At 58.7% G+C, this 26,974-nt stretch overlaps 2 protein-coding genes across 4 annotated transcripts in view; one reads left to right on the top strand and one right to left on the bottom strand.

The window, feature by feature from the left end:
* The first annotated feature begins 1,488 nt into the window (after nucleotides 1-1,488).
* On the top strand, nucleotides 1,489-18,334 carry SUN2 (Sad1 and UNC84 domain containing 2). Its single transcript, XM_016161701.2, has 18 exons — nucleotides 1,489-1,681; nucleotides 4,450-4,578; nucleotides 5,419-5,612; nucleotides 6,043-6,180; nucleotides 6,950-7,045; nucleotides 7,401-7,494; nucleotides 8,238-8,308; nucleotides 9,242-9,369; nucleotides 11,364-11,618; nucleotides 12,041-12,118; nucleotides 12,576-12,619; nucleotides 13,118-13,283; nucleotides 13,583-13,804; nucleotides 14,130-14,214; nucleotides 14,599-14,714; nucleotides 14,862-15,029; nucleotides 15,377-15,469; nucleotides 16,937-18,334. Exons 2-18 carry the CDS (start codon nucleotides 4,457-4,459, stop codon nucleotides 17,048-17,050), a joined length of 2,184 nt encoding a protein of 727 aa, XP_016017187.2. The 5' UTR covers nucleotides 1,489-1,681; nucleotides 4,450-4,456; the 3' UTR covers nucleotides 17,051-18,334.
* Nucleotides 13,847-26,974, bottom strand: part of GTPBP1 (GTP binding protein 1) — a 28,108-nt gene continuing 14,980 nt past the window's right edge. For 2 of the 3 annotated variants that reach the window (XM_036237489.1, XM_036237490.1), the window contains 6 exons: nucleotides 25,948-26,092; nucleotides 25,630-25,812; nucleotides 24,697-24,832; nucleotides 23,955-24,133; nucleotides 23,056-23,256; nucleotides 16,934-22,133 (listed from right to left, as the gene is read on the bottom strand). In XM_036237489.1, the coding sequence (XP_036093382.1) occupies nucleotides 22,041-22,133; nucleotides 23,056-23,256; nucleotides 23,955-24,133; nucleotides 24,697-24,832; nucleotides 25,630-25,812; nucleotides 25,948-26,092 (937 nt within the window). In that variant the 3' untranslated portion in view covers nucleotides 16,934-22,040. Of the gene's footprint in view, nucleotides 13,862-16,933; nucleotides 22,134-23,055; nucleotides 23,257-23,954; nucleotides 24,134-24,696; nucleotides 24,833-25,629; nucleotides 25,813-25,947; nucleotides 26,093-26,974 lie in introns of those variants that run through there. The other variant, XR_004955869.1, reaches the window with a different exon arrangement.

Raw genomic sequence — 26,974 nt, 5'->3', positions numbered from 1 at the left:
CTAGCTGCTGACTCTAAATCTGATTCGAATTCTCATTTCACTAGTTCCACGTTCGGCAGATACTCAGACATGAGCCAGGCCCTGCAGAGCCAGCCCTTGACCTCAGGGAGCTTTTCATGTAACACCAGAAGCAACACTGACCAGCACCATTCTCTTCAAGATGCTGTAAGTGCAGGTGAGGCCCCTCTTTTCCAGGTGGGGCAGCAGTGGGCCCTGGAGGGAGGAGGAGGGAGAGGGAGGGAGGGTCATTTTCCTCTGAAGTCAACTTAGCACAAGGGCTGCGCATTTCCTCAATCCCCTATCCCCAGTGCTTTCCCCAACTGGTCTCAATGATTTTGTAATTTTTTTCTTTCTTCCTCTAGGCATTTTAAAAGCGAAATAACAACAACCTGTTTCATTTTCCCTTAGAAGAGCTTCCTTTGGAATCACAGGAAGTGACTCCTCTCAAGCTGTGCCTGTGCCGAGCCAGGGCACGGGACCCCTGAAGTCAGGCCACATTTTACTTGTTCAGTATCTACCCATGCTCAATCCACACCACACATCTGAGCAAGGCAGAGAAACAGGGAGTCAGCCTGCCTTTCCAACACCAGTTGTGGCTGGCTCCCTCCTTAAAACTGAGAAAAGCTTCTGCCCTGAAACCTGGGACTTCTGGTGGCAGCTTGGAAAGTGGCAGACCCTCCTGCCATATGTAGAATCCCAAAATCAACCCTGAGATGGAAAACATGGGCTTGGACGTGCAGAGAATCTTCTAATCTCAATTTTGCCTCTTTCTAGCTGTGTGACTTCGAGCAAACCACTTAGAACCTCTGGGTCTGTTTCCTAATCTGTAAAATGAGCATAGAAAAGCCTGGTTAAGAGGACAATTACGCATGTTTTCGACAATCGTTTGAGAGTCAGTGGGGGGCTAACTACGACCTACTCCGACCTACTCCGGCCAGGTGGGCCCTCGGCCAGGGTGTCTTCTATCACTCCTGCTCCCTATTTTCTTGAGCTATCCTCAGGGAGCCTGTGCCCCCAACCACCCAATATCTGTAAGTTGCTAGCAGCCGGGCCTTGTCGAGTCAGCCTGATGGGCGCTGGGACGCCGCGGCCATGTCTAGAATCCCAAAATCTGGATGGGATGGGGCGCATGAGCGAGCCCTAAGGTGTTTAGAACCACTGGGCCGCGTGTCAAGTGCGCAGTGAGTCCCGGCAGAGCCCCAGCCTTCCCCGTCCACGTGAGTTCTCCCGCTCCGAGGCGTCGCTCCCACGCCCGCGCTACCCACGCGCGGAGTCCCGACTGGGCACGCCCGGCCCCCGGGGCACACGCGGCGGGCGGGGCGAGCCGGGGGCCTTTGTGTTCAAACCGCCCAATGGGCGGTGGCGGTGGGCGGCGAGGCGGGCGGGGCCTGGCCAATGGGCTGCGGCCTGTCAGCGTTGACTGACAGGCGCACACATACACACTCGGCCACGCGCGCGCCGCCTTGTCCCACTCGCACCGCCGGGTTGTGCGCGGGCCGCATTGTCCGCCGCGCTCGCAGCCCCAGCCCGCCGGCCTCGTCCCGCGCTGCCGCCTTCTGCGCGCCCCGAGGCCCAGCGCTGAGCTCCGCTCGCGGGATTCCGACGCGGGAAGGGGGCGCGCCTGGGCGGCGCGGCGGGCCTCGGACGTCCCCGGCCCCGCACGGAGCAGCTGCAGCAGCAGGTAACAGCCGGCCGTGGGCCTCTGGCGGGCGGACGCGCGGGGCGAGGGGGGTGGGCCGGCTTCGGCCGCCTTCCCGCGGGCGCCGGGCCCCGCCTGACCCCGGGGTCATCATCACTGGGCCGCTCCGGCCAGGGCAGAGCTGCCCAGGCCCGGGTCTTGCTCTCCGGGCCAAGCTGGGCCAGGCTCCAGCCCCGCCTGGCGCACGCCCCTGGGCCGGCCGGGAAAGGCCAGCGCTGTGCCAAGGCCAGCCGCCCTGACTCATCTCCGCCGGGCCCCCGCCCCACTGGTCAGCCCGGAGGGCGGATGGTCTCCAGGCGGGACTTCCTGGGGCAGAACCTCCCTGGGAGGAAGAGAATGAAGACCGGGCTGCCCCAAACCGGCCCAGGGCAGTGCCTGTGTTTTCGTGCCAGTCTGGCAGTTTCCAGGGACAAGCAGTTCTCTGCCGCCGCCCGTCTGAACTCTGGGAATGGGAGGAGGGAGGCGCATTTTGTTCAGTTCTAAAAAGAAACCAAATAGGGGGCGGGAGTGTGACTTAGAGCAGAGAGGCGGGGAAGGCGGGGTGGTTGGTAAAAATCTCCGCAGGTTCACCCCGAAGGGAATCAAGGGAGAAGGGAGTTAGCGCCTGGAGCGTTTCACAGGCCCCACGAGGGAATGTCGTGTGAAAGTGCCCCAGAGTGAAAATGCCCGTGGGAGATGCTCAGGAGCTACATAAAGTCTGGCGACTGGGCAGCCAACTGCCAGTTGTGATGGGCGTGGGGGAAGGTGGAGTTGAGAAAAGGATGTGGTTCAGCTCAGAAGTGGAGAAAGGTGTTTTAGTTGAGGGTTTCTTAACTGATTGTGCGTGTGTGCGTGTGTGTGCGTGTGCCTGTGTGTGTGTGTGTGTTGGGTGGGGCTGTGTTTTGATATGCAAAAGATGTGAGCTCACGGAGGCTCGCCTCCTGTTTTGTTTTGGAGGACGGAGCCTTGACCATCTTCATCTTGTGAAACCCACACTCAGTTGCAAACTGTCTTGTGATATCAGAATGCCACAGGAAAGACTTAGGGGCACCTCTGGGAGGGCGGAGGCGCTGACAGTTCTCAGCACCCCCCCCCCAACCCCCACATAGCTCTGTCTGGATATTTATATTTTTGCCAGCCAGCCCCAGCCTTCAGTGTTGTGTAAACACGTTGCTTTGTTTCTGCCCCAGGGTGTAGGCCTCCACTGCAGCAGGGCAGGGGTTAGAAGGAGGAGCCCGTGTGGGCATCTGGAGCTTTCTGGTGGAGAGGGCAGTGGGGGTGGAATTACCTTATAAGGAGTGGAATATAGAAAAGAACGCAGGCCAGCTTCCTGCTTTGACTACTACCTTTCGGGCCCTTTACCAACACCGACCAAAACCAGGGAAGAATGTCAGGTGAGCATCCTATCTGAGAAGAGGCCAAAAAAGATCAAGGCACGAGTCTGCTTGTTTTCAGAAGAGGACTTTCTAGAATTTTCCAGCCGGACTAACCAGACCTTCTGGATTCCCTAGTCTAAGTTGCGATGTGTTAGAATCTGTGCCCACTACACGTCCCAGAGAACTAGCAATCTAAGTGTCAACCAGGAATATCAGAAGTGATAGCAAGTCGCACGGACTGGGAACTCTTGAGTGAGTCTAAGTGTAACCGTGGCTTTGTGACATGGGCTGGCAGAGGCGCCACAATGGTGATCCGAGACTCTGAGTCCGGGTTTCCAGAGCTTATCGTCCCCCGGAGGGGGAGCTCAGCCTTTTCCACCTTGGCCTCCTGCGAGTCCTCATCAATTCCAGAGCCTCGATCTCCCCACCCCTGTCCCTATAATCCCACACTCCTCTTCTGCCTCCCTGATTTGTTAGTTTGCTTACAAATATTTGTCATGTAACAACTCTGCTGGAGCCCGTTCTAAGCATATCCGAAGCTATAAAAGACTCTAGCTGGGGACAGAAAACACATTCCTGAAACAATTCGAAAACTTCATGGTGTAGTGGAGAGACTCAGGCCCCGTCACTTGTCAGATCTGAGCTCAAACCCTGGCTCTGTCACATCCAGGCTGGGTGGCTGTGGGCAAGTCGCTGATTATCTCAGGGTCCCAGTCTCCTGCCTTGTATGATGGTCATAAGGGACAGAAATGGGTGTGTAAGGAGCCCAGTACCTAGGAGGCACTTGACAAGGTGGTTTATCATCACCATCACGTCGAGAGGTACTGACGTTGCGGCAGGAGGACCGGCTGAGGGGGTCAAGCACACACCCACTGAGTGTGGGGGCCTGTGCCAGGGAAAGGTTTCTGGAGCCACAGTATGGGGCCCTAGCCATGACCCGTGAGGAGAGCTATGAGGAAGGGAAGGTGCATCCCGTCAGGGAAACGGCTGGAATGAGAGTTACACCGCTCCAGCTGGAGCACAGGGTGGGGGGACGGCGGGGCTGCAGGTCCCTGCAGGGCTGCAGCCACCAAAGGTGTTCGCTTAGCATCTCATTTATGCCTACTATGTGCCACCTGTCCGAAGGTTGTGGAAGGTCCAGTTTCAGCTGTCTCAGAGCTCAGGGTCAGATAAACTGAAAATCAGAGAACCTTGTGGAAAGCGGAGTCCACCGGGCCACGAAGCGAGCCCAGGGCAGGGTGTGGGCCGGAGCAGGGTGGGCGGCGCCCGCATCTCAGGCTCTTCTGCTCCAACGCACGCACGGGGGTGGTCTGTTCATTGGGAGGCAGCGCCGTGTCTTTCCTCCCCCAGGGAAGAGCCGCCCCAAGCCTCACGCGCCCTCCTTTCTTTCCCAAGGCTCACCATGTCTCGACGAAGCCTGCGCCTCACGCGCTACTCCCAGGGCGACGACGACGGCAGCAGCAGCAGTGGTGGCAGCTCGGTGATGGGGAGCCAGAGCACCCTGTTTAAAGACAGTCCTCTCAGGTAGGGGATCCCTGTGGATCGCGCTGCCCCACAGAGCAGAGGGCTCGGGTAGATCACCGTGCGGCCTCTTCCTGTTGTGACCTTTGTGAATGGAGATCACATCCAGTCAAAGGGGACGTTCACACCTGTGAGGAGGCCGGGACCCAGCACGCTGCTGCTGCTTCTCCCCCTGCTCCCCCTGCTGCTGCAAGCCGGGCTGCTGCCCTTGTGTTCAGAGAACAGGAAGTGAGGAGAAGCAGCTTCAAGCATGAGCCAGGCCGGAAACCCCGACGCTGCAAGCTGGCTCCTAGGAACCCCTTCTGCTGTGGATGGGCGTGTCTGCCTGGTCACCCTCCCCAGACCCACACCCATGTGTCTCGCCGTCTGTAGGGCCTCAGCTGGGCCGGCCAAGCAGCTGAGGAGAGGAGTGGGTCCCAGGGACGCCAGGAAAGGCGGGCGCCTGCCTCATCCTGCCCACCCCCCTCAGACATGAGCCCCCGTGGCAGCCCCCATGGCGTTAGCTAGCGCAGGGAGGTCTGTCTGGGTTTCCAGTGGGTTGAAGAAATTACTAATCCATTAAGAAACATGAGAAAAAAACTTTGGCTTTGAAGTTAGAAACATGGATTCGGGTCCTGGCCCTGTCACCTACTGACAGTCTCACCTAACTGCTGCTGAGATTTGGAGATAATGGGAACAGAGAAGGGACCTGTGCTGGCTCCTCTGCGGTTGGTAATTGGGAGCTGTTAGTTGCCTAGCAACAAGGCCAACCCACTCACTACGGGAGGGCAGAGCGGCAGCGCCCCATTCCTGGCCTGCTCACCTGCCTGTCCCCACTCTCCTCTCCTGCCTGACCCCCCGCAGGTCCCTGAAGAGGAAATCCAGCAGCGTGAAGCGCCTCTCGCCAGCACCGCAGCTGGGCCCTTCCTCCTCCGACACACACACCTCCTACTACAGCGAGTCCCTGGTCAGGGAGTCCTACTTCGGCAGCCCCCGGGCAGCCTCCCATGCCAGGAGCTCCATCCTCGACGACCAGCTGCGCAGTGACCCCTACTGGAGTGAGTGTCCGGAGCCTTTCTCCTGGGGTTCTGCTTCCTCTGGACACTTAAGGTCCCAGATGTGTGTTCCGTGCCACCCCCTGCCCTGCTCCGTCCCGCTATACCTCTTCTCCCCCAACCCTGCCATCCTGGTTTCCTAACCACTACGGGGCCAGAGGAGGGGCTCCCTGTCTTCAGAAACCCTTGGAAAAACAGCCAGGTGTCTGAACTTCCAGGTGATAAGGTAGCCACGCAGCTGCTCCAAAGCTGGGAGACGGAGGGGCAGGGCCCAGCTCACCCTCCAGGCCCTGGAGCGATGGGGAGAGGCCCAGGGCAGCTCCATCTGTCCATCGGAAGTGCTCCTCAGTGTGTCCCCACGAGGCCCCCCGGAGCACACCCCTCCCCCCCCCAAGCATCTCCGCCCCGGGAGAACCCTGCATTCTTCCCTCAGGCGAGGACCTGCGGGTGAGGAAGAGGAGAGGCACAGGCGGCACCGAGAGCAGCAAAATCAATGGGCTGGCGGAGACCAAGCTCTCCGAGGACTTCCTCGGGTCGTCCTCCGGCTACTCCTCTGAGGATGACTACATAGGTAGGTGACGCCCTCCCCCACAGCCTCTGGGACTGCAGGACGGTGACGGGAAGCCTGGGGAAGCACCCTTGGCGGCTTGAGAGAGCACAGTGTCCAGCGGGTGCCTCCGCAGACCAGCCGGGCATCCTTCCTGTGCCACCACGGCACCCCGAACCCCAACGCACTGGGCTGTGACCGCCCTGCCCCCAGTAGGGCTGCAGCCAACTCCTTTGTTTGGCTCATTTCCGGCAAGCATTTTAACACGGGCTTCGCACAGAGGTGCCTGATCCCTCGGTCCTGTTCTGAACGGTGGTTGAGGGACTTGCCTGTGAGGATAGGGGCACAGGCAAAGGGCTCGAGGAAAATCCAACATCAGAAACCTATTGTTTTGTCTACGGCCATGCCACCCTGAACAAGCCCGATCCCATCCGATCTCGGAAGCTAAGCAGCGTCGGGCCTGGGAGGCCACCTAAGAAGACCAGGTGCTGTAGACGTTAAAAATGAAGGATCGTAAGCTGACAAGGTCCTTGCAATCTGTGAGGTCAACCAAGGGTTGCCTCGCCTTTAAAAAAAAAAAAAAAAAAAAGAAGAAACTTATTGGCTTGTTCCTTTAGCAGACAATTACTGACCTACTAGGTGCCAGGCCTGTGTGACACCCTGGGAATGTCAAGGAGAATGATGTGTGGTCTCAAGTTGCAGTCTCAGGGAGAAGACAAGTGACAGGCGGTCTCCACGTCCCAGGGCTCTTCAGAGGGAGGAGAGGCTGAGCTGGTTCCCTCTGTCCCTGCAGGATACTCGGAGACGGGCCAGTGGGCTTCCGGCTCTCGGCTGGGGAGTGCTGTCTCTCAGGCAGGCTCTTTTTTCTGGACGGTGGTCACTTTTCCAGGTGGGTGCTGGCTGCTCTGTGCACGGTTGTTTCTGTTCTTAAAGCACTCACTTCTCACCTATCTGCAGATGGGCGGCCAGCCCACACACACAGACTAGGATCAGCAGGGAAGGCTCATTCTAGATTAACTGCCGGGCGCCAAGAGCTGTGGGAAGATCCCGTCCCGGAAGGGCAGGGGGAGCTGTGGAGCAGGGTAGAGGGTGTTGGCAGAGTGGCCAGGTGGCAGCGGAGCAATGGGTAGCCGTGGGACAGGCCAGCTGGGAGGACCGCGGTAGAGAGAGAGCAGTGCTCTGAAACCACGACCCGCAGGCCACCGGCTCAGGGTGACACTTAGGTCTAACCGTCCCCCTTCCAGCCCGGCTCTTCGGACTCCTCTACTGGTGGGTCGGCACCACCTGGTACCGCCTGACGACAGCTGCCTCCCTCCTCGACGTCTTCGTTTTAACCAGGTGAGCGAGAGTCCGGACAGTGAATCGGAAAGCCCCAGACGCCCCAGACAAAAGCCCCAGACAAAAGCCCCAGACAAGCCTGGCCACCTCCTGCTGGTCAGGCCTTAGGCTCAGGCCAGCCAGCAGTGTCTCCCAGAACAGCGAGCTTCCCTCTTAGCCCTGTGACAATGTAGACCCCAGGGTTTCCTGTCTCATTCACTGCCTGAAGACGCTGTGGTTTTGTTCCCCAAGGGCCTGACCCAGCAGAGCCAGGATTGAGGAACTGGCTTATTGGCAGGGGAAGGAAGACTGAGCCAGGCAGCCAAGGCCCCTTTGGCCACGAGCTTGGTTTCAGTGGGCATCGAACTATGCTGCGAAGAGGGGCAAAGATAGATTCATGTCACCGAAGAAAAGTGTCCTCATTTTTCTAAAAAGAAAATGTTTGCTTAAAGCGTTCCATATTTTTTTCTATATTCGCTTGCCTGGAGGATCTCTATATATGAAAATTTTAGTATTTTCAAAGACCCCATTATTCGCTTTTAACAACATCAATAAAATTCACAGTCAAGATTGTCCCCGTTGCACCCAGACCTGTAAGGCTCTAAAGCGTCCAGTCTGGCCCTGGCAAGATGAGGGGCTCAAGGCCGTCCCCCTCAGCTCTAGTTTAGCACTCAGGAAAAATCTTAAGGGACTCCCCGGGGAAGCCTAGCGGCCTGGAGCCCTCCTGACGCTTCCGCCTTCCCCGCCCTCCCCTCGTTTTCCAGGCGCTTCTCGTCCCTGAAGGCCTTCCTGTGGTTCCTCCTGCTGCTGCTGCTCCTGACCGGCCTGACCTACGGTGAGCCGAGCCGACCCGCTCCCGCGGGGATGGGGGGGTGCACGGGCCTCCGGGACAGGGCTGGTGAGCCGGAGGGCCGGGCAGAGTGGGCGGAGGCTGCGCTAAGCAGCACCGAAAGCTGCCGTTCTGGAGGGATGGCAGTCACCCACAGGCAAGGGAACGCGGCAGGACGAGCGGGGCTAGCCTGAGCACCTCCTGAGCCCTAGGCCACCCCTGCATGCTCGGGGCGTCCAGTGGGTGAAAGGGGAAACGCCCCGACCCACTGGTCTCGCTCTCAGTGTGGGTAGCTACACTGCGCTGCCTGGTGTGCCTAGAGCATCCTTGGAGCTGCCTGGGCCAGAACAGGCCCCAGGGCAGGAGTCCTGAGGTAAAAAGCAGGGACTGTGACACTTATTAGCAGGCATTTTCCCTCCGTTCCAAATCAGGACACGGTCCGGGTGAGTGAATCATTGCGCTCTGTTCTGGGGCCACATACAGCCTCTCTGGCGGGGATTCTCAACCATGTCACCCGGGAAGCTTGTAAAACACCAGCGGAGGGCACCCCCAGACCAGCGGACTCGATCTCGGGAGGCAGGGCCAGATGCTATGTGTTTTAAAAGCTCCCTGGTGATTCCGATGGAGTCTGGGCTGAGAACCACCCCCGGGGCCTCCGGGTCCCACCCCTGCGTTGTCCCTAGTGTATTTACTCGTTTTCTCCAAGTTTGGCCATCTACAGAGAGATGACTCCTGAGGAGACGGGAGAGCGCATTCAGTCCGGGGCTTTCAGGTGCAAGGTGCTGCCTCCCAGAGGCACGGGGACTGTCCTCCCTCGCGCCGCCCGCGGGCAGCAGCACAGCTCATGCGCACAGGCCGCTGGGAGCCGACGTGGGTCCCCGCCGTGTGGCCCTCGTGCTCACGCCCCCCGCCTGAGTGCCACCCTCTCCCTGCGTGCAGGCGCTTGGTACTTCTACCCCTACGGGCTGCGGACGCTCTACCCTGCTGTGGTTTCCTGGTGGGCAGCGAAGGGCAGCGGCCGGCAGCATGAGGTGTGGGAGTCCAGAGACTCGTCCCCACATTTCCAGGTGCGTAACTTTGGGTCGGGCCGCAGGTCCCTCCCTCAGCCTGTGGTTGTCGTTTCTACCCGTACACCTGACACACAGCTGAAGAGGTGCTGTCCCAGCTGGAACACCGCCTCACCTCCCTCTCTCTGTCATTCGGAGTGTCCATATTTGGGGGCAGTTTGCTTAACTATGACTCAGAACTGTCCCAGAGTTAGTTGCCATCCTGAGAGGCACAGAGAACAGAAGGAAAAGGAATCGGACAAATCATCTTGTCTGCTTTGTTCCTTTCAACACAATTTCACAGATAACTTACTGAGCACCTTCTTTGAATAAGGTAACATCCTGGTCAGGTACCTGTTAGCACAGATAAACCACCCCTAAAATCAGGGCCTGCAAAGTACAAGTGTTTGATCAGCTCATGAGTCTGCGGGTCCTGTGGCCGGCTCTTCTGGTCTGAGCGGGGGTAGGCTGGCCGTGGGCGGGCTCCCCTGTGTGTCCGCAGCTGGCTGGCCTACCCGCTGGCCAGGCTGCACCCCACCTGCGTTTCCGTCACCCAGCCGGCCAGCCCGGGCTTGTTCTCACAGCAGCCGAGCAAGGTTCCGAGAGAGCAGAATCAGAACTAGCACATTGTCACTTCTGCCGCCTTCCGTTGGCCTAAGCAAACCCCAGAGCCGGTCCAGATTCAAGGAGGGGAAACAGATTCCTCCTCTCGGTGGGAGAACCTGCAAGGCCCCGTCGCACGGCGCGGGGTGAAGGGAAGGGTACGGCCGTTTTTGCAGTCTTCCAGAGGTTGAAGGTGAAACGTGTCCAGGCTGTGGCCTCAAGGAGCCTGCGGTCTGGTGGGCGTGGCAAGTACACAAATAACCAGAATGTGTGTGTGCAGGTCCTGGGGTCCATGGTGAACATTTAAAACTCTTTCTTCCCTAATTATAGTTATATAACTTTGCTGATATCTTCCTGAATTTAATTTGGTATCATATTTTTGGGGGGTATCACATTTTTAAACATTTATTTTGGTCGATACTACTTTCCTGACTGTAATCTTCTTATATCATAAAATGACATTCTAGCATTTATGATTTTTCTTTTTTAATTATTAGTGAAGACATTAAATACAATTCAATTTCAGGATCACCTTGTTTGTAAAAAAGGGAGAGTGAATATATCTTTGTATTTGCTTACATTTGCATAAAGACACTAATAAAAACAGCTGCCTGGTTTGGGAGGGGGTGGTGATGAGGAGCATGACTTTTTGCTGTTTGTTTGCTTTTTGAGTCATGCAAATGTACTGCCTATTTTTAAAATGGAATTTTTTAAAATCAGCAGCAACCTCTGTACCCAGTCGGCCCCTGTCATCTAACTGATGGTTGACAGACTGTGTTTTATGATCTCTCTCGGCAAAGATTTTCATTGTTAAGTCAACAAGGTTCTCAAAATTCATGGCATGCTACCAAATGCCACCCTCAAGTCCGATGACTTGTATTGTCTTCTCTGTGGGGCATCCAATTAAAGATGAAAGAGAAAGGCCCTTTTAAATTATTTTCTTTTAGCTAGTTATTGATGGGAGAAGTGGAAGCTGTTGAAAGTCAGCAGCTGAATCTCAGTCCCATATTCTCCCACACACGGAGAAGGAAGGGGCGGGCTCCGCCCAGGTCGTCACCTGGCCCCCTGTGGCCATTCTATGGCTGCTTCCTGCCCTCTTTGTGGACTCTCCTTCCATTCAGACCCTGTTCTGGGAGGGCACTGTGCCATCTCACCCGGCTGCTTCTTGGGCTCCAGACCGCTTCAGCCCTGTGTGGCCCAGCGCACCCCATGCTTTGCTGTGAGCACCCTCACTGCGCCCATTTCCTGCTGATGGGCTCGCTCACCCGCAGGGCAGGGGGACTGTCCCGAGAGCCCAGCCCCAGCGAGTGCTCACATTTGGGTGTGTCCGGGGTTCTCTTCCATTTGTCTTCAGCAAACACCACTGTCACGGCTCCCTCACCTCTGTGGCTTTTCCCTCCCCGCCCCGCCAGGCTGAGCAGCGCATTCTGTCCAGGGTACACTCTCTGGAGCGACGCCTGGAAGCTCTTGCTGCCGAGTTTTCCTCCAACTGGCAGAACGAGGCCATGCGCCTGGAACGCCTGGAGCTGCGGCAGGGGAGCGCTGGGGAGGGAGGCGGCGGCGGCCTGAGCCAGGAGGACACCCTGGCGCTGCTGGAGGGGCTGGTGAGCCGCCGCGCGGCTGCCCTGAAGGAGGACCTCCGCCGGGACACCGCCGCCCACATCCAGGTGCGGGAGAGGAGCTGACAACTGAATGTCAAGTGTGGGTGACACCGTGGGCATGTGGGGTGGAGGGGGCGAGACCCTGCACACGCTGACAGCCCCGCCATTGGGCAGTTACCTTCCGTAAGCCTTGGTTTCTCCTTCTTTGGAACGGAGACGCTTGTCTGCCGCCCCGGCCCCGGCCGTGAGCACACGAGACTGTAGCGTCGCCGGCGCGGCGTGGTGCCCGACGCCACCCTGGTGCTCCGTGAGGACCGTGGGGTGGGCGGCTTGCCCGTTTCTAGGACGCGCTGCAGCAGAAAGGCCGCGAGCTGAAGGTTGCTATCAAACGGGCCTGGTTCGAATTCCAGTCACGCCACTTACAGGTGGTAAGTGGCCCTCCGAGCATGACTCGGGAAAATCCTCAGCCTCTCTCCCGTGCCCGACAGGAAGAACTGGTCACCCTGAGAGCAGAACATCAACAAGACGCAGAAGATCTCTTCAAGAAGATTGTCCAGGCCTCCCAGGTGGGTGGGCTTGTGTGGGGCCCTGATCCATTTCAACGTTTGCTCTTGGGCCGAGAGTCACCTTGGCCTCCGGAAGAGCCTGCTTGGACGCAGAGTGGGGCAGGGATGTGTAGTCTCCTGACTTCTGCTTGCCCTGGACGCCCCTGGGCTGGAATGCTCTGCAGGGAGCGCGCTTGAGGACAGGAAGGGCCACTGTCACGAGGTCTGTTTTGTTGAGTGTAACACGCCCAACAAATGAGCAAACATATGAATGTCTGAGTGCACCGGAAACAGGGTGAGGCCCTCATAAGGAGCTTGACCAGGAGGCCAGCTCGACATTCGCTGGAGCAGTCAGGAGCCCTTGGGGCATGGGTGTGGTTACTAAGCAAAGACCCCCAAAGGGAAGAGATCCTGCCCTGGGAGGCCGATCCCTTGGAGCCCGACATTGCATGCATTTATCCTTCCTTCCCGCTGACAGGAGTCCGAGGCTCAACTCCAGCAGCTGAAGTCCGAGTGGCACAGGTAATGGGCCCCGCAGTCTGGCCGAGGCCTGTCCCTCTGCCCAGCTGCCCACCCCTACGTCAGGCAGGACCAGGGACCAGAGTCCCAGAGCAGAGTTCTGTAGGCATCCCAAGCAGAGAGCGGGATGGCTGAAACCTGGCTCGGGACCACGAGCCTGCGCTGTGGGCGGCGGCACCGCTAGAGAATTGGGATTTGTGGGTCCACGTACAGACACCATCTTTTCTGTACAACCTCACGCCCTAGACATCGGGTGATGGTGTGAGCGGCTGAGGCAGAGTGAATGATGGATCTGGGCTTGGGGAGCAGGATAAGAATTCACTCCCTGGGACAGGCAAGACCTGAGCCTGTGTTCACAGCCAGGACCTCCCAAGAGCAGGCTTTGCCTTCACCTGTAGGGGCACGTTACCTGGAGCCAACGAGGGGCTCCTTGTGCTTTCCTCGACGTGGCCTTACCCCTCACCAGAGATCCAAGGCTTACGCTTCTCTCTTTGGGAGTAGGACGACCCAGGAGTCCTTCCGGGAGAGCTTCATGAAGGAGCTGGGGCGGCTGGAGGCCCAGCTGGCAGGCCTGCGGCAGGAGCTGGCGGCACTGACCCTGGAGCAGAGCTCGGTGGCGGACCAAGTGGGCCTGCTGCCCCAGCAGCTCCAGGCCATGCGGGATGACGTGAGTTGGAACTGTCCGCGTCTCCCGCTGGACGCTCTGGGCTCTGAGACCATCTGTCCTAGGAGTCTGTGCGGGGCAGGGCCTCTTTCCCTGCAGCTTGTTAGCCCCACAGGCCCTGGCCTTGGGCTTGGCACAAGGCTTCCTGTGACGGGAGTTCTTCTGTTGATAACATGGAGAGCTGTCCATAGCTCTTTCCTCCATGTGGCCCTCATAGGCCTGCACTCCTCCCTTGCCCCTCTACCCAAGCCAGGGACTGTCCCTGCAGGCCTCCCATAGTGAGACCTTTTCTCTGTCCCTAGGTAGAGGCTCAGTTCCCTGCCTGGGTCAGTCAGTTCCTACTCCGAGGTGGGGGGACCAGCACTGGGCTCCTTCAGCGAGAGGAGATACAAGCTCAGCTGCAGGAGCTGGAGAGCAAGATCCTCGCCCACGTGGCCGAGATGCAGGGCAGGACGGCGAGCGAGGCCGCAGCCAGCCTGGGGCGGACGCTGCAGAAGGCAGGCGTGATCGGGGTGACAGAGGAGGTGAGGAACTGTGCCCCGGACTCCCCCGGTTCCCCCCCCAAAACACACACACACACACTGCTCTCCTCCCTGGAGAGCACACCCCCACACTGCCAGCTCCCTATGTTCCAGGACCCAGGTGACATGCAGGAGGCTGTGATGTTTGCTTTGCGGCTGGTGTGGGAGGGTGGAGGTATGCCGGGGTGTGGCACGTGTGCCTGGACCGCAGCATGGTACAGGCAAAGGAGGGGGCAGCCCGTGTGTCCCCGGCCTGGCCCCCAGCAGTGGAGGTGCGAGGGTGGCCGAGTCTGCGTCCTGTCACAACTGCTCTGGGTGCTCGTTTTAGGAGGTACACCGCATTGTCAGCCAGGCCCTGAAGCGCTACAGCGAGGACCGCATCGGGATGGTGGACTACGCGCTGGAATCGGGAGGTGTGTGCGCTGCTCTCCGCCCTTTGCCGAACCCGGGTCTCCGCACTAGCCAGCCCTCTGGCACCAGCTGGGGCAGCTGTGCCGCTAGGCAAGCAGGGCATATCGGCAGAAGTCACCCGGCCTCGAACTCACAACAGAGGCGAGCGACAGCCCTGGGAAGGCAGGACCAGCACCATCACAGCCGCTCTGTGGCCTGGCTTAGGTGCACAGAGGGGCCTGGGGCATCTGCCCGTGTCCTCTCGTGCTAGTGGACCCTCCTTGGGCCGCCTCAGCCTTTTAAGCCTGGGGCCGGCCCTCTTGGCTGTCAAGCTGAGATGGTTGTTGGGTCTCCCCTGCCGACGTCCAGGCCACAGGTGCCCACACCGCCTTTCTTACCTGCCTCAGGGGCCAGTGTTATCAGCACCCGGTGTTCCGAGACCTACGAGACCAAGACGGCGCTCCTCAGCCTCTTTGGCATTCCCCTGTGGTACCACTCCCAGTCGCCTCGAGTCATCCTCCAGGTAAGTACCCGGCAAGGGTCAATGAGGGCCCTGAGCACAGTCACCTGTGTAGCCGAGTGACTGTCCCACCCGGGGTCAGCCGGAGCTGCACTCGGGGAGGGGTCTTCATGACCACCCCTGCGCTGACCCGACTTCCTTCCCCTCCAGCCAGACGTGCACCCGGGCAACTGCTGGGCCTTCCAGGGGCCCCAGGGCTTTGCTGTGGTTCGCCTTTCTGCCCGTATCCGCCCCACTGCCGTCACCTTAGAGCACGTGCCTAAGTCCTTGTCGCCCAACAGCACCATCTCCAGTGCCCCCAAGGACTTTGCTGTCTTTGTGAGTATCCCACCTGTGTGGGCAGGAGGGCTGCAGAAGGATCCTGGGGGCCTCTGCTTCCGATAAAGTTGGGGTCACGCTTTGGCTTGGGGGAGTGGATCAGCCTTGGAGGAGATGGCGCCAGGGCAGGAAATGGCACCTCAGTCCCAGCTGCCTCAGGCTATGGAGGCAGAAACCGAGGTCCGAGGAGCTAAGTGACTTGTCACAGAGCACAGTGCTCAGGCCCCCTGCTGTCCCACCAGGGTGGGAGGGGACCAGTGTGAGGACCCAGAGGGAAGGTGCTCCTCCCCTGGTGGCCAGGGCCTGCGTCTGAGCAGAATCTTTCCTCCATCCTTCACTCTTTTCAGGGGCTTGATGAAGAGCTGCAGCAAGAGGGCATGCTTCTTGGCCAGTTCACCTACGACCAGGATGGGGAGCCTATCCAGACGTTTTATTTTCAGGTAGAGGATTGTTATGCTAGCAGAGGCAGCGAACTCACTTTCCCATCCTTTCAGCAGACGTTTTCTGAGCACTGACCCTATGCCAGGAACTAGGGGTCTCGAGCAGGAAAGCACAGCCTTTGGTCTCAGGCAGCTCATGGTGTAGGACAGACAGCTGTCCGAGGTGGCCCACGCTGATGTTGGCACAGGGGAGGGGCCCCTTCTAGATAGGGTGTTGGGGAAGGCTGCTGGGAAGGACAGGCGTCTGAATGCGTGTGGCCTCCCAAGTCTCAGGCGGTGCAGTGCGGCCACTCAACTTGAGGAGGCCTCAGACTTCCAGGCCCTTGTTGGAAATGCAGAGTCCCAGTCTCTATCCCTTAGGGACACTGGGATCCAGGAATCTGCATTGACAAACAGCCCAGACGAACTGATGCAGGTGCCCTCTGAGCTCCATTGGGGGGTGAGGTCTTGGAATACACTAGTGAGGACTGGGCGAGGTGGGGGGTGTGGGAGGTGGAGGGACCGTGGCACAAAAAAAGGCCAGAGAGGCAGGCTTGGCGACTGGGCCAAAGAATTTCAACCCTTGGAGCTAGGGTTGAGGTAGGGGGTGGACATTGCTGTGTTTTAGGCAGAGAAGTGACAATATGATTGTGGTAAGGTCACTGTGACAGCACGGGAATGGGGAGTCTAACGGGGACAAACCTGGAGTCGAGGGGACTGGCCGGAACTGAGATCCAGAGGGTGTTGGGCGTGTGTGTGAGGCAGCGGCAAGACAGCTGGGGGCACCCTGAACGGCAGGTTGGACGGGAGCAGGGAAGGGTGGAGGTGAGGGAAGCTGAGAGAAGCCGGAACAGAGGCAGGAGCAGGTCTGGCCGGAGCTGGGGGGACAGACTGAGCCGTGAGGTACGAGGTGGTAGCGGAGCCACGGGCGCGGCTGGGGTTTCTCAGGGTCGCGTGTGGACTGAGTCTTTGGGGGAGGGGAGGACAAGAGGCTGCCTGGGAAGGCTGGAGGGAGGGGACGAGCAGGAAGGCACTGTGCCTGGCGAGTCAGGTGAGATTGGCTCCAAAAGCTGGCTCAAAAATTGTGGCTTTTTGAGCACAGAGGACAGAGACCTGATGGGAACTTGCAGAAATTCTGCTTAGTTCAGAGAAAAGAGATTCTTTTACAGTATCTCACAGCAAACCTTCTGTGAAGGTAGCTCTGTCCGTTGACAGTAATTATCAAGACTCCTGTGAACACATCGGCTACAAAGCCATTTTTATGTGGTGCTGGGTGGGTGGCCCCAGTAGGACGTCTCTAGCCTCTGGGGCTGCCTGGCCCACCAACTGGAAGCTCTCCTCCGGGGGCTGCAGACAGGAGCTTTGGAGCCCGTTCTCTGCAGAGACCTAGGGGAGCGGGACATCTGGCCCTCGGGGTGGCACCGCCCCTCCCGCCTGCCGCCAGGTCTGAGGGCTCCAACACGCCTGACGTCTTCTTTCTCTACCCAGAACCCTACCGTGGCCACGTACCAGGTGGTGGAGCTGCGGATCCTGACTAACTGGGGCCACCCCGAGTACACCTGCGTCTATCGCTTCAGGGTGCACGGGGAGCCTGCCCACTAAGCCTCTGCGAGCCCTGCAGCAGCGGGAGGCCAGCCCCTCAGCACGTGCCCTCCTCTCCGGGAGCGGGAGAGCAGCGCCTCTGCCACTTCCCCACACGCTTGATTCGCGCACTGACTGCAGGAGCAAGACCGCCTGGGCCAGCGGGGCGAGAAGTGCAGGGCTCTCCGGGCAGGGGGGCGGCGGGAGGGGGACAGCAGGGCCCAGCGTCCTCCGTTCTCCTCGTGCCAGGCACTGGGTGTCCACTTCCCCGTCAAGGGAGGGTGTATATATGTAGCATATCCCATGGGACTGAGAGGCAGGAGAGGTGCCCAGTGCACAAGTTCCAGCAGTGGTGGCTGAGACCCGAGTGCCCCTTGCCCATGGTGGGTGGGGGGGTTGGCACCCAGAAAGCTGCGGGGAGGTGTGTGTGAGATACATGTGCCAAAGCCATGGCTGGGACAAGCTAGGGCCTGGGGCAAGGAAGCGAGGCCTCTAGGAGGAGGGTGCTCACCACACAGGCCACTTTTCCTCTTCTGATGCTGGGACTGAGGGTACCTGTGCCCCGGAGAAAGCTTGCCACATTCCCCCAGGGTGCAGGGAGCCCAGACCGGTCCTTTGAGGCAGTGAGCACCAGGTCAGCTGTAACAGTGGGAGCAGGGGACTCCCTGGGCTCTCCTAGTGGTTCAGTGACAACGACAGTGATATTCAGGTGTCATGATGGGAGGTGGTCTGTGCACTGCGGGGCCCGCCGCGTCCCCATCACAATCAGGGCCCCCTGTAAGGGGCCCTCACCCTCAGCTGCCCCCTCGGGGCTCTTTCAGCTCTTGCCTGATTGTTTTCTTTCTGGCTTTTTTTCTATGGGGGGCTGTGGGGGGGAGGGGCGACTAGGTAGGAAGAGGGCCTGAGGCAGGGCTTTCTAACCCAGCAGGCCCCCTACGTTGTAAATATTTTTCAAGGTCTGTTTTTTAACTAAAAAGCCAAGAGCTTGATTCTTAGCCCCGTTCTGTGGGGCACTGGGTGACTTCAGTTCCTTGTAGCCCGGCTGCCATGCAGGCAGGTACCCTTAGGAACAGGGCTGGGCCCCGAAGGGGCTCCTGCGGGGTGGAGCTGGGGCCAGGCGAGGCCGCGGGCCATTCCCGTGCTCCGTGCTCGGCCAGCGCCAGCCCCTGCGCGGCCTGTGCTCCCGGACAACCAGGTTTTGTTTTGTGCTCTTCTGTCACAAATGCTGCACTATTGGGTTCTCAATTTTTTATCTCCAGATTCTAATTTATGCCTATGCAAAAAATAAATAAATTATGCCCAGGACTAATGGAGTACATAGTGTTTTATCTGGCGATCACAGAGAGATCTGCTCTCGGGGAAAAATGAATTCTTAGCCAAAATAGTACCTCAAAGACTTCTACTTTAGAAACCTTGGGCCTCTCAGCTAAAACCCAGGGGTGATGCATTTGTGGGGGGAGAGGGGGTTGGGGTGGCGGCTGAGGCAGGCCCTGCTCCAGTGATTCTGGGATCAAGGGTCGGCAGGAGAAAGTGGGGTGGCTTTATTAGCCACCGCTGACATCCCATTACAACGCAGGAGGCTTTTTCTGTCTCAGTGCCGTTTGAGTAGAAGGCAGAGCAAGTTACCTGCTTCTCTAGCGACCACATCTGCCTTCAGAGCTGTGCTCCTCCTCTGTGGCAGTTAGACATCTGCCCCTTGTACCTGTGCTGGGATGGGACAAGGAGGCGGGTCCCCTGAAGAACCAGAACCTGCCAGCTCGGGAGCAGGTCCTGACCTTTCCCCACAAATACCTCCCCCAGATTCAGTGCAACAAGCTGCTCAAAGGGCCAGGGGCGGTGCTGCAACTGGACTCTCAAGACGCATGTCTCTTGTCCTGACCATGGCACCTGGCCCAGGGCCAGTCCCCGTCACAGCTTAAAACATAAAGGCAGGAACAGGCCTGGGGATCAACTGCCACAGAAAGGGTGCCAGGTAGAGTGCAAATCCAGCCTCAAGGCCACGGGCTAGGTCCTCAGGGTCCCGGGAAAGAGCTAGTCCTGCACACGTCTTGTTCCTGGCCACTGCTTGCTTCTCCTCACTTCGTTTAGCTCCTCTGCAGCTAGCACTGTTTTTTGACAAAGGTGACACCCCTAAGCAGGACACCATACATCATCGGGGCCCATGCCCTCTGCTCCTGCCCCCTGGGGCCTGGTGCATACCCTGTCCACCCATGTTCAAACCCTATTGGCCCCTCACAGCACAATTCACATCTCCATGGTACATCCCGTCGCCCCAATCCAACTTACACTTCCCCCCAACACCAGGGCACCTTCCTGTTACTTTATGCTGTGCCGGGGAGGCCCATACGCCAGAATAGTGGTCCTGGCTGAATTAAAGACACCACAAATGCTAGCTGCTAATACAGAAGGGTCAGGATTTGCATTTGAGATGATCAGATTAACAACTTTATTCTTTATCAACTACAAAAGGGCTGGTGTTTTTGTTCCAAATGGATTGTTGGTAGGTCTGAGACCCATAGGGGACCTTTGTACTCCCTGCTGATGACAATAAATTGCCGCATTCAGTCAGCCCCCTGCTAGCGGTGTGGGCCTAGTGACCAGAGATCCAGACCAACCTCCTGAGTGTCTGAGGGCAGAGGCCAGAGTAGAGGCCACAGCTTCCAAATGGAAAGGAAGTGGTTATGCTCACAGGGGCCGGAAACTTCAAACAAAGCGGGGTTCCACCTGTTCTGAGGCTCAAATCCTGCGGGAAAAAAATTCCACAGCACCTGCCTTGGGGACAGAGCACGGGGGCCCTCAACGCCAGAGCCCTCCTGTTACAAAGGCGCAGGTGGGCAGCGGCCCCTGTAAGCGGAACCAGAGTGAAAAAGCAAGAGGGAAACAGCAGACAAAGGAACAGGGAGGGGCCGAAGGACACAGGGAGCGGCCGCCCTGGGACGGCACGCACGAATACGCCTGCTGGCGGCCCTGTTCCTCTGAGCTTCAGTTTCCTTAAACAGAAAAATGGAACCAACGCCACCTCCCTCACAGACGGCAGCTGCGGACATTGAAGGACATGAAGCGAGCGAGACACCTATCACAGCCCCGGCCACACAGCTGGGACGTGTCAACGCTACCTTTCTCCTTTCGAGCCTGTCCCCCAGCTTATGGCCTCTGCTATGGACTTGGGAGCAAAAGTGGGTAGTGAGTAGCATGACCGTCCACCAGGTACCCACCACGTGCTGGGCCGTCAGGGCCTCACGTACGTCCTAAGCCCTCGTCCCCCATCCCCCTCCTCCACGCAGGCATTTACCTCTTGCTGTAGATGAGGAAACTGAAGTTCAGAGAAGGCTGGCAGCTTGTCCTGGGGAAGGGCCCAGGGAGGAGCCTGGGCGTGGCAGCCACGCCTACCTGCCAGGAGAAGCTGGGCTACCTGTCCCTCCTGCTCTGAAGACGGGGGCTATAGGGCAACTGTGTTCCCGGTGACAGCACCTCCACCTGGAGGGGCCGGACAGGGAACAAGACACTGTCAACATGGAACACACTTTTATTTTGTGTGCTGGTCTGGTGCGTCCATGGCCACAGGTCAGTGGTAACTAGAACTAGTTGGAAGGCAAAGTCAACAGACCAGCAGCCCAGGAGCAGGACAACAGAAGGGTTGGAGACAAGAGGGAGGCAAGGCTGAGGAAGGGCCCAGCCAGCTGGCAGTCTGCCCCGGCCAGAGGAAGAAGACAGCTCTGCCCATCTGTCCACCCTGATGGGAGGGCTTCAGACCAGGCTGGCTCAGGGCCCACGCTGCCACCTCTGGCCTGGGCAACCCACCCCCACCCCAGGCAGTGATTCTTCCAGAGGGCTTAACGCTCAGCTTAACGCTGGGCCTGGAAGAGTCCTTTTTACTGCCCTCTCCCTGTCCTCCCTGCACCCCAGCTGGGCTCCCAGGGCTCAGGCCCCTCACTGTTGTGCTCCTGTAGCAGCCATGTTTGGGCGATGTGGCGGGGATGTGGGGGGCAGGAGGGGGTCCGGTACCCGCCTGGCTCAGAGGAACACCTGCACCCCACCAACAGGGGGTGCTCAGGAGCACGACCGTGAGCAGGCAGACCCCAGGGTAGGTCATCAGTGTCCTGACACCCAACAAGATTCAAAGGCCAAGCAGGAGGCGGCTCCTAGACAAGGCAAGAGCCTCCAGCTCAGCAGAATCACAGAGCAGGTGCCAGCCAGGCAAACACAGGATTGTCTCCAAGGGGAAAGAAAAGCCACCAGCTGTCCCCGGGTGAGTGGCAAAGGTTGGAGTTAGAGGCAGGGAGGGCCCTACAGTCCAATCACCTCTCCCCTCCACACACCTACAGGCTACAGTTTAAGAGCTTTTGGCATTACCTGTTTGGGGGGTTAAGGAGAAAAAGGGAGAGGAAAGAGGAAGTCAGCAATCCCCACCCTCCTAGAAGGCCCCAGTCCCAGGAGGGCTCCCTGAGCCAGCAGCAGCAGCACTCACACCTGGAAGCCCCCCAGCCTTGAGGCCAGCTCCACAGAGGGGCTCTGGGTGCAGAACAGCACAGGGAGAAAGGGCACCCCTCAGCTCCTGACAGCCCCTAAAGGTTCTCACAGACACACGGATGGACGGACGGACGGACAAATGCGCAGGCAGCCAGCTCCTGGAGGCTGGTGGCCAGCCATGGAAGAGGAAAGGAGAAAGAAGACTGTCCCTGACTGGCCACACTCCTGCACCACACACACACACACACACACACACACACTTAGAGGGAGGTATAATAAAAAGAATAAAAACTAAGGGCCCAGATGTACAAAAACTGTGGGTGAGAAAGAAGGCGGGCAAGGAGGCGGGAGATGGTCAGTCCTCCGGAAATCTGGCCACCTTCCTCAGCTTATAAATTACAACGCCCCTGGAAACGGGGGGTGGGGGAATGATGAGGCTCCGGCTGTGGCCTGGGGGAGGGTGGGTGGCGGTCAGAGCTGCTCTGGCCCGTCTGGTGGAGCGGTGGCCAGAGTATGAGGATCCCATGGGGGTGGGGGAAATTCAGCAGCCACTGGCAGGAGTCACGCAGGCCCCCTGGGACTTCACCTTGTGACGCTGGCCCCCTCGTCGCCGGCCCCCACTGCTGGGCTTGGGCTGAAAGAGAGAAAGGAGGAGCCTGAGAAGCAGTGGTCCATTGGGAGCAGACAGGACAGCAGAAGGGCAGGGGCGGTGGGAAGAGGAGACAACAGCAGGCAGTGGTCCCAGCCTGGCCTGAGCGGCCATCACGTGGACCGGACCACGGCTCCGCCCTCTGGCAGGTGGAGCAAGCGCTGCCCTGCCTACCGTCCTCCAGGGCAGGTGGGTCACATGTGATCACGGCTGTGTGAGAATTTAGAGAAGCGCAAAGAGAGCAGGAACCAAACCTGCCGCCACTGAAAAGGGGAAAGAGAAAGGGAATGAGGAGCCAGAAGAAAGCTCAGGGCCTGAGAGCAGAAAGGGTGGGTCCGGGCAGTAGCTTCCTTCTCCAAGAAGGGGTCAGACGGAGAAAGACTGGAAGGGGCGAGCGGGGTGAGGGGACACCAAGAATGGGACAGCGCTGGCAGGGGATGCCGAGCGAGAGCTGAGATGACACAGGGCCCAAGGCCACCAACCCCTCAGGAGGCGTCATGTCGGGGGAGGGGGCACAGGAGGGCCCTCCGCAGCAGTCAGAGCTCCGGACCAAGGGCACGCACGTCACCCACACTCTCATATGCAGTCTCCCTATGAAAGAGAAACTTTGAAATGTGAAACCAAATACTAATCACTTCCAATTAGATTGATCTTATGTAGACCACATCTCGAAGTTTGCAAACCACTGCGTTAAGAGATAAGTAGCTCACACTTAGACAGCAGTTACGTGCTGGGAGTTGTGAGAAACACTCTTATATGCAGACTCGGCAGTGGGCGAAGGCTTCCTGGAGCTCTCCTACATGTCATCCTCCACTGGAGTGACAGCCACACCCCCACCTTGCCCACAGCCCGCCTCAGGTGGTCAGGAGCCCAGGACCAGCCCGGGGGGGCCAGGAGACATGCTCACCATTGGCTGGAGACTGCTGGGTGCAGCTGTCGGCGCAGCCCCTAGAGAGCAAGCTTCGTCTCCAGGTGGGGGCACCCCTACCGCCGGACCTCCAGACAGACCCCCATCTTCTCGTTTGCTCAGGGGGCCTTTTTTCGTTGACTGCATTTTAATCTGTTGAGGCTTGGAGTTCATGGGGGAGTTGTTGGTGGTCTGGAGGAGCTGCAGGAGCCAAGGGGATGAGGATGAAGCCCGAGCTGCAGGCAGTGACATCAGCTCGGCTGCTCACTCCCCCACCTGCTCTCGTAGGGACTGCTCACTCCCTGGCCTGGCTGGTCCTGGGTGAGGGCCCAGGGTCCATGGCACAAGGGCCATGCCAGGCGCACTGAGACGGAGAGACATTCTCACCCCCGCTCAGCTTTCCAGGGCTGCCTCGGCCCAGCCCAACTGACCTCCACCCTGTCCGCTGCCCTGGCTGCTCTTCCCGCAGACAATGGGGAAACCCTGGCCCCCTCCCACTCAGCCCAGCTCCCAGCTGGAGCCTGGCGAGCTGCACTCCAGGCTCTCTTCCTTACTAAGCCCACGAAACTCTTCAGAGCATCAACTGTATCTCCAGGCCCAGGACCCTGCTGCCCTAGAACAAGAGTCGGAGGCAAGTTTTTAAGTTCAGGCCTCCCAGAGAAGAAGTGAATATCCAAGCACCTGGAAACGTCTGGAGTGTGGCTATTAGGAAATCCTAAGTACGGTCACCCAGGAGGGCTGCCCTGCTCCAGCTCCCCCAAGGCAGGGACTGGTGCCTCTGCCCCTGGCAATCGGGAGATTCTACAGGGCTTCGCAAGAAGCACCTGCTGTGCTCAAGGTCTAGAGGCGGAGTGGCCCCTGGTGTCTGCTGGGGGCAGGCGAGGTCTGCCCAGCCATACCTTGGTGATGGTGCCCACGGCCTTGGTGCGGCCTTCCCGGAACACCAGCCGCTGGTCTATGTGTAGGTACTCGGGGGTCTTGATGAAGCGGAAGTGCACGGTGGCCTTGTCCCCGGTGCGCAGACAATCCTTGTCCATACTCAGAATGGTGGCCGTCTGCCTGATGCTCCCACAGTGCACTGCCAAGGGAGCCAGGGGTCGAGACAGGGTTGGGCCACCCACTGGCCTCCACAGAGGCAGTGAATGAACGAAAGCACGGAACGCACTCGAGCTGCGGCAGGCTGCAGACCTCAGGGAGGCCACGCGAGCTGGCGGCTGCTGAGACCTGCCCCTGCCCCGCTCTCCTCCCTTTTCCACCAGTTAGACCCCACCTGTCCCTGGACCCGCGTCCTGGTTCCTGAATACAGGGCACGGGGCTTGCATGTGTGCCTTCTCTATACTGTTCGCTTCTTGAAGGCGGGGCTTTTGCCCGTCTGGTCTTTGTCCCCAGCACCCTGGCAACACCTGCCACACAGCAGCATTCGGTAGAAACTGTAGGCAGAGAGCCGCACCCGGGTTGTGTTTACGGGACTGAACAAACCCTACAGCTTGCGGGTGGAACAGAGGACATCGCTAAACAGGAAGGAGGCCTGCCTTTTGGCTGGAGCCGAATCTGTAGTGTCAGGGCTGCTGGAGCACTTCGTGGAAGTTCTAGAGTGGGGGGGGGGGGGGCCCTGGGCTGGCAATGCCCTTCGACACCTACCCATGGCCTGGTAGCGTGGGCTAATCGTGGTGGGGTGGTGGAGGACGAGGATCTCGGCCTCAAACTCCCAGGACGCTTGAGGATTCAAGCGCGGGGAAACCATCACCATGCCCTTCCGGATAGAGGAGCGCTTAATCTGAAAGAAAGAGAGAATCCCGGACCTCAGGGACAATGATGCCTTCTGGTTTCTGCCCCTGATCCCAGAGGCCCAGGAGTCCTTCTGGGAATGAGGACCACCTGAACTTGGCCTCGCCCTCACTGCACTGAACCACAGGCCTTCTAGGCAGATTCTTCTAGTGCTACCTGAGAAGCTTAAGCATTGCAACTGGGGGGCAGGACAGGCTTCATGCAGGAAGCGGCACTTCAGCTGGGCGTTGAAGGATGGGTAAGAACTAAGTGGGTGGTTAGAGGACACAGGCAGGCAGGCATTAGCTGGAAGGAACAGGGTGAGCATGACATGACTGTTGGTGGGAACGAAGTCCCACTTTGCCAGTTAATCTGGTTGTTGGGGGAGGCAGGTGACACCAGAACTAGCACCGCCCCCCCCCCAACCCCCGGGGGACAGAAGGCTGACTGAGAAGAGGATTTGGCACGGACCCCAGCTGCCCTATGTAGAAGGACCCTGTACCCAGCAGGGAGGCACCTAGCTGACCTCACCACGGAGTTCAGGACACCCTGCTCAGGCACTAGGGGAGGAACAGAGCTCAGGAGACGGGCCAGCCTGGGTCCAAGTCCCAGCTCTAGCACACGCTTACTACCTGTGTGCTTCTGGGCATGTCACTCAGGCTCTCTGAGCCTCAGTTTCCTCATCTGTAAAAGCGAGGTCAGTGACCCCTGCCTCGCAGAGCAGCCCTGAGGACTGGGGACGGCCCAGAGCCCAGAGCCCAGCACAAGGCGGAGTCTGAGGGGAGTTCTGGTATCACCGACACTCACCTTCTTCAGTGCAAAGGAGGCTGTCTGGCCCCCCCGCACCTCCTTGACAGGCATGCGCTTTCGATGGATCGATTTGACAGCAATGGACAGGAAGTTACCCAAAGGATCTGGGCCCAGCAGCAGTGTGTCATTCAGCTTAATCAGGCCCCTCAGTGTCGTCCCTGACACCACTGTCCCCACACCCTGCAGAGAAGATCCTGGCCCAGTAAGTCCATCCCCACTCAGCCCCTTCCTCCCACCACAGACTCAACCCACCACACCCCGTGGGAAGTGCCCGCCCGGCCCCCGACCCTGCTCGGCCCCCTGGGAGCCGCTCACCGGTACAGAGTAGGTGTCATCGATCTGGAACTCAGCAGGCTCCTCCTCCCGGTAGCTGGTGCGGGGGGAGAGCAGGTTGAGGAACATCTTCAGCAGATCTAGGTTCTCGCCAGTAACGTTGGAGATCTGGAATATCGGGCACATCCTACGTGCAGCGGGGAGAGAAAGGAAGAAAGGAAGTCAGGAGGCCAGCCCCTGCCTGACACGGCGTGGGGACGGCAGGAGGGCTCCTGGACCGGCTGCTGCAGCGAAGGGCCGCAGCGCCCCCTCGCCCGCCTCCCAGGGGTCCGCCACCAGCGACTCCTGCCGAACCCACTCTGGGCCTCCTAAAGCCCACACGTGCCTGCTTAAAACCCCTAACCACCTAATCCACTGCTGAGAAGACAGCCCGGATCCCGCCTCCCGACATCTCTGCGGGTTTATTTCTCTTAAATGTCTGTATTCTACAGACTAGAAAATCCTACCTTCTCCTAAAAGCTTGGGACTTTTTTGCCCCCATGTATCTGTTTACTCTGATGCTCCTGCCTGAATCTCTTCTCTCTTATCCAATTACCAAATCCTCTCATCCTTCAGAGCACATCCCAAATGCTGCTGCTTCCAGGAAACCCTTCCTAAAAGCCCTTCCCGAACGGGCATTCAACTCCTCTCAGCTCTGTTACATGTCACTACGTCTGATTTCCCATCAGTTATCCCAAAGGCCTCTGAATCTCCCATCCAGGGTTAATCAAACTCCTTGAGATCAGAAATTATATGTTCTCCACAGCTCCTTGAACAGCACCTGCACAGAATAGGCACTAGACAAAATCAATGAATTCAAATGGGGTCAGCTGAAACGTACACCCTCTGACTGACCAAATGATGGTACTGAAGACAGTGTCATGGCAGAGCCACAGGCCAGCATGCCAGGCTGCCCTAGGTCCTGTACTACAGACCACGTCAGAAGGCAGATAGATGGCTCCTGGGTGGCCCCAAGACCAGGAGAAGGAACAGAGTTAACCAAGTTCACTATTATCAAGAGAGTATCTCT

This window comes from Rousettus aegyptiacus, unplaced genomic scaffold (assembly GCF_014176215.1).
Source record: "Rousettus aegyptiacus isolate mRouAeg1 unplaced genomic scaffold, mRouAeg1.p scaffold_m13_p_2, whole genome shotgun sequence".
NCBI classification, from domain to species: domain Eukaryota; kingdom Metazoa; phylum Chordata; class Mammalia; order Chiroptera; family Pteropodidae; genus Rousettus; species Rousettus aegyptiacus.
This window is presented reverse-complemented; position numbering and strand designations above follow the sequence as displayed.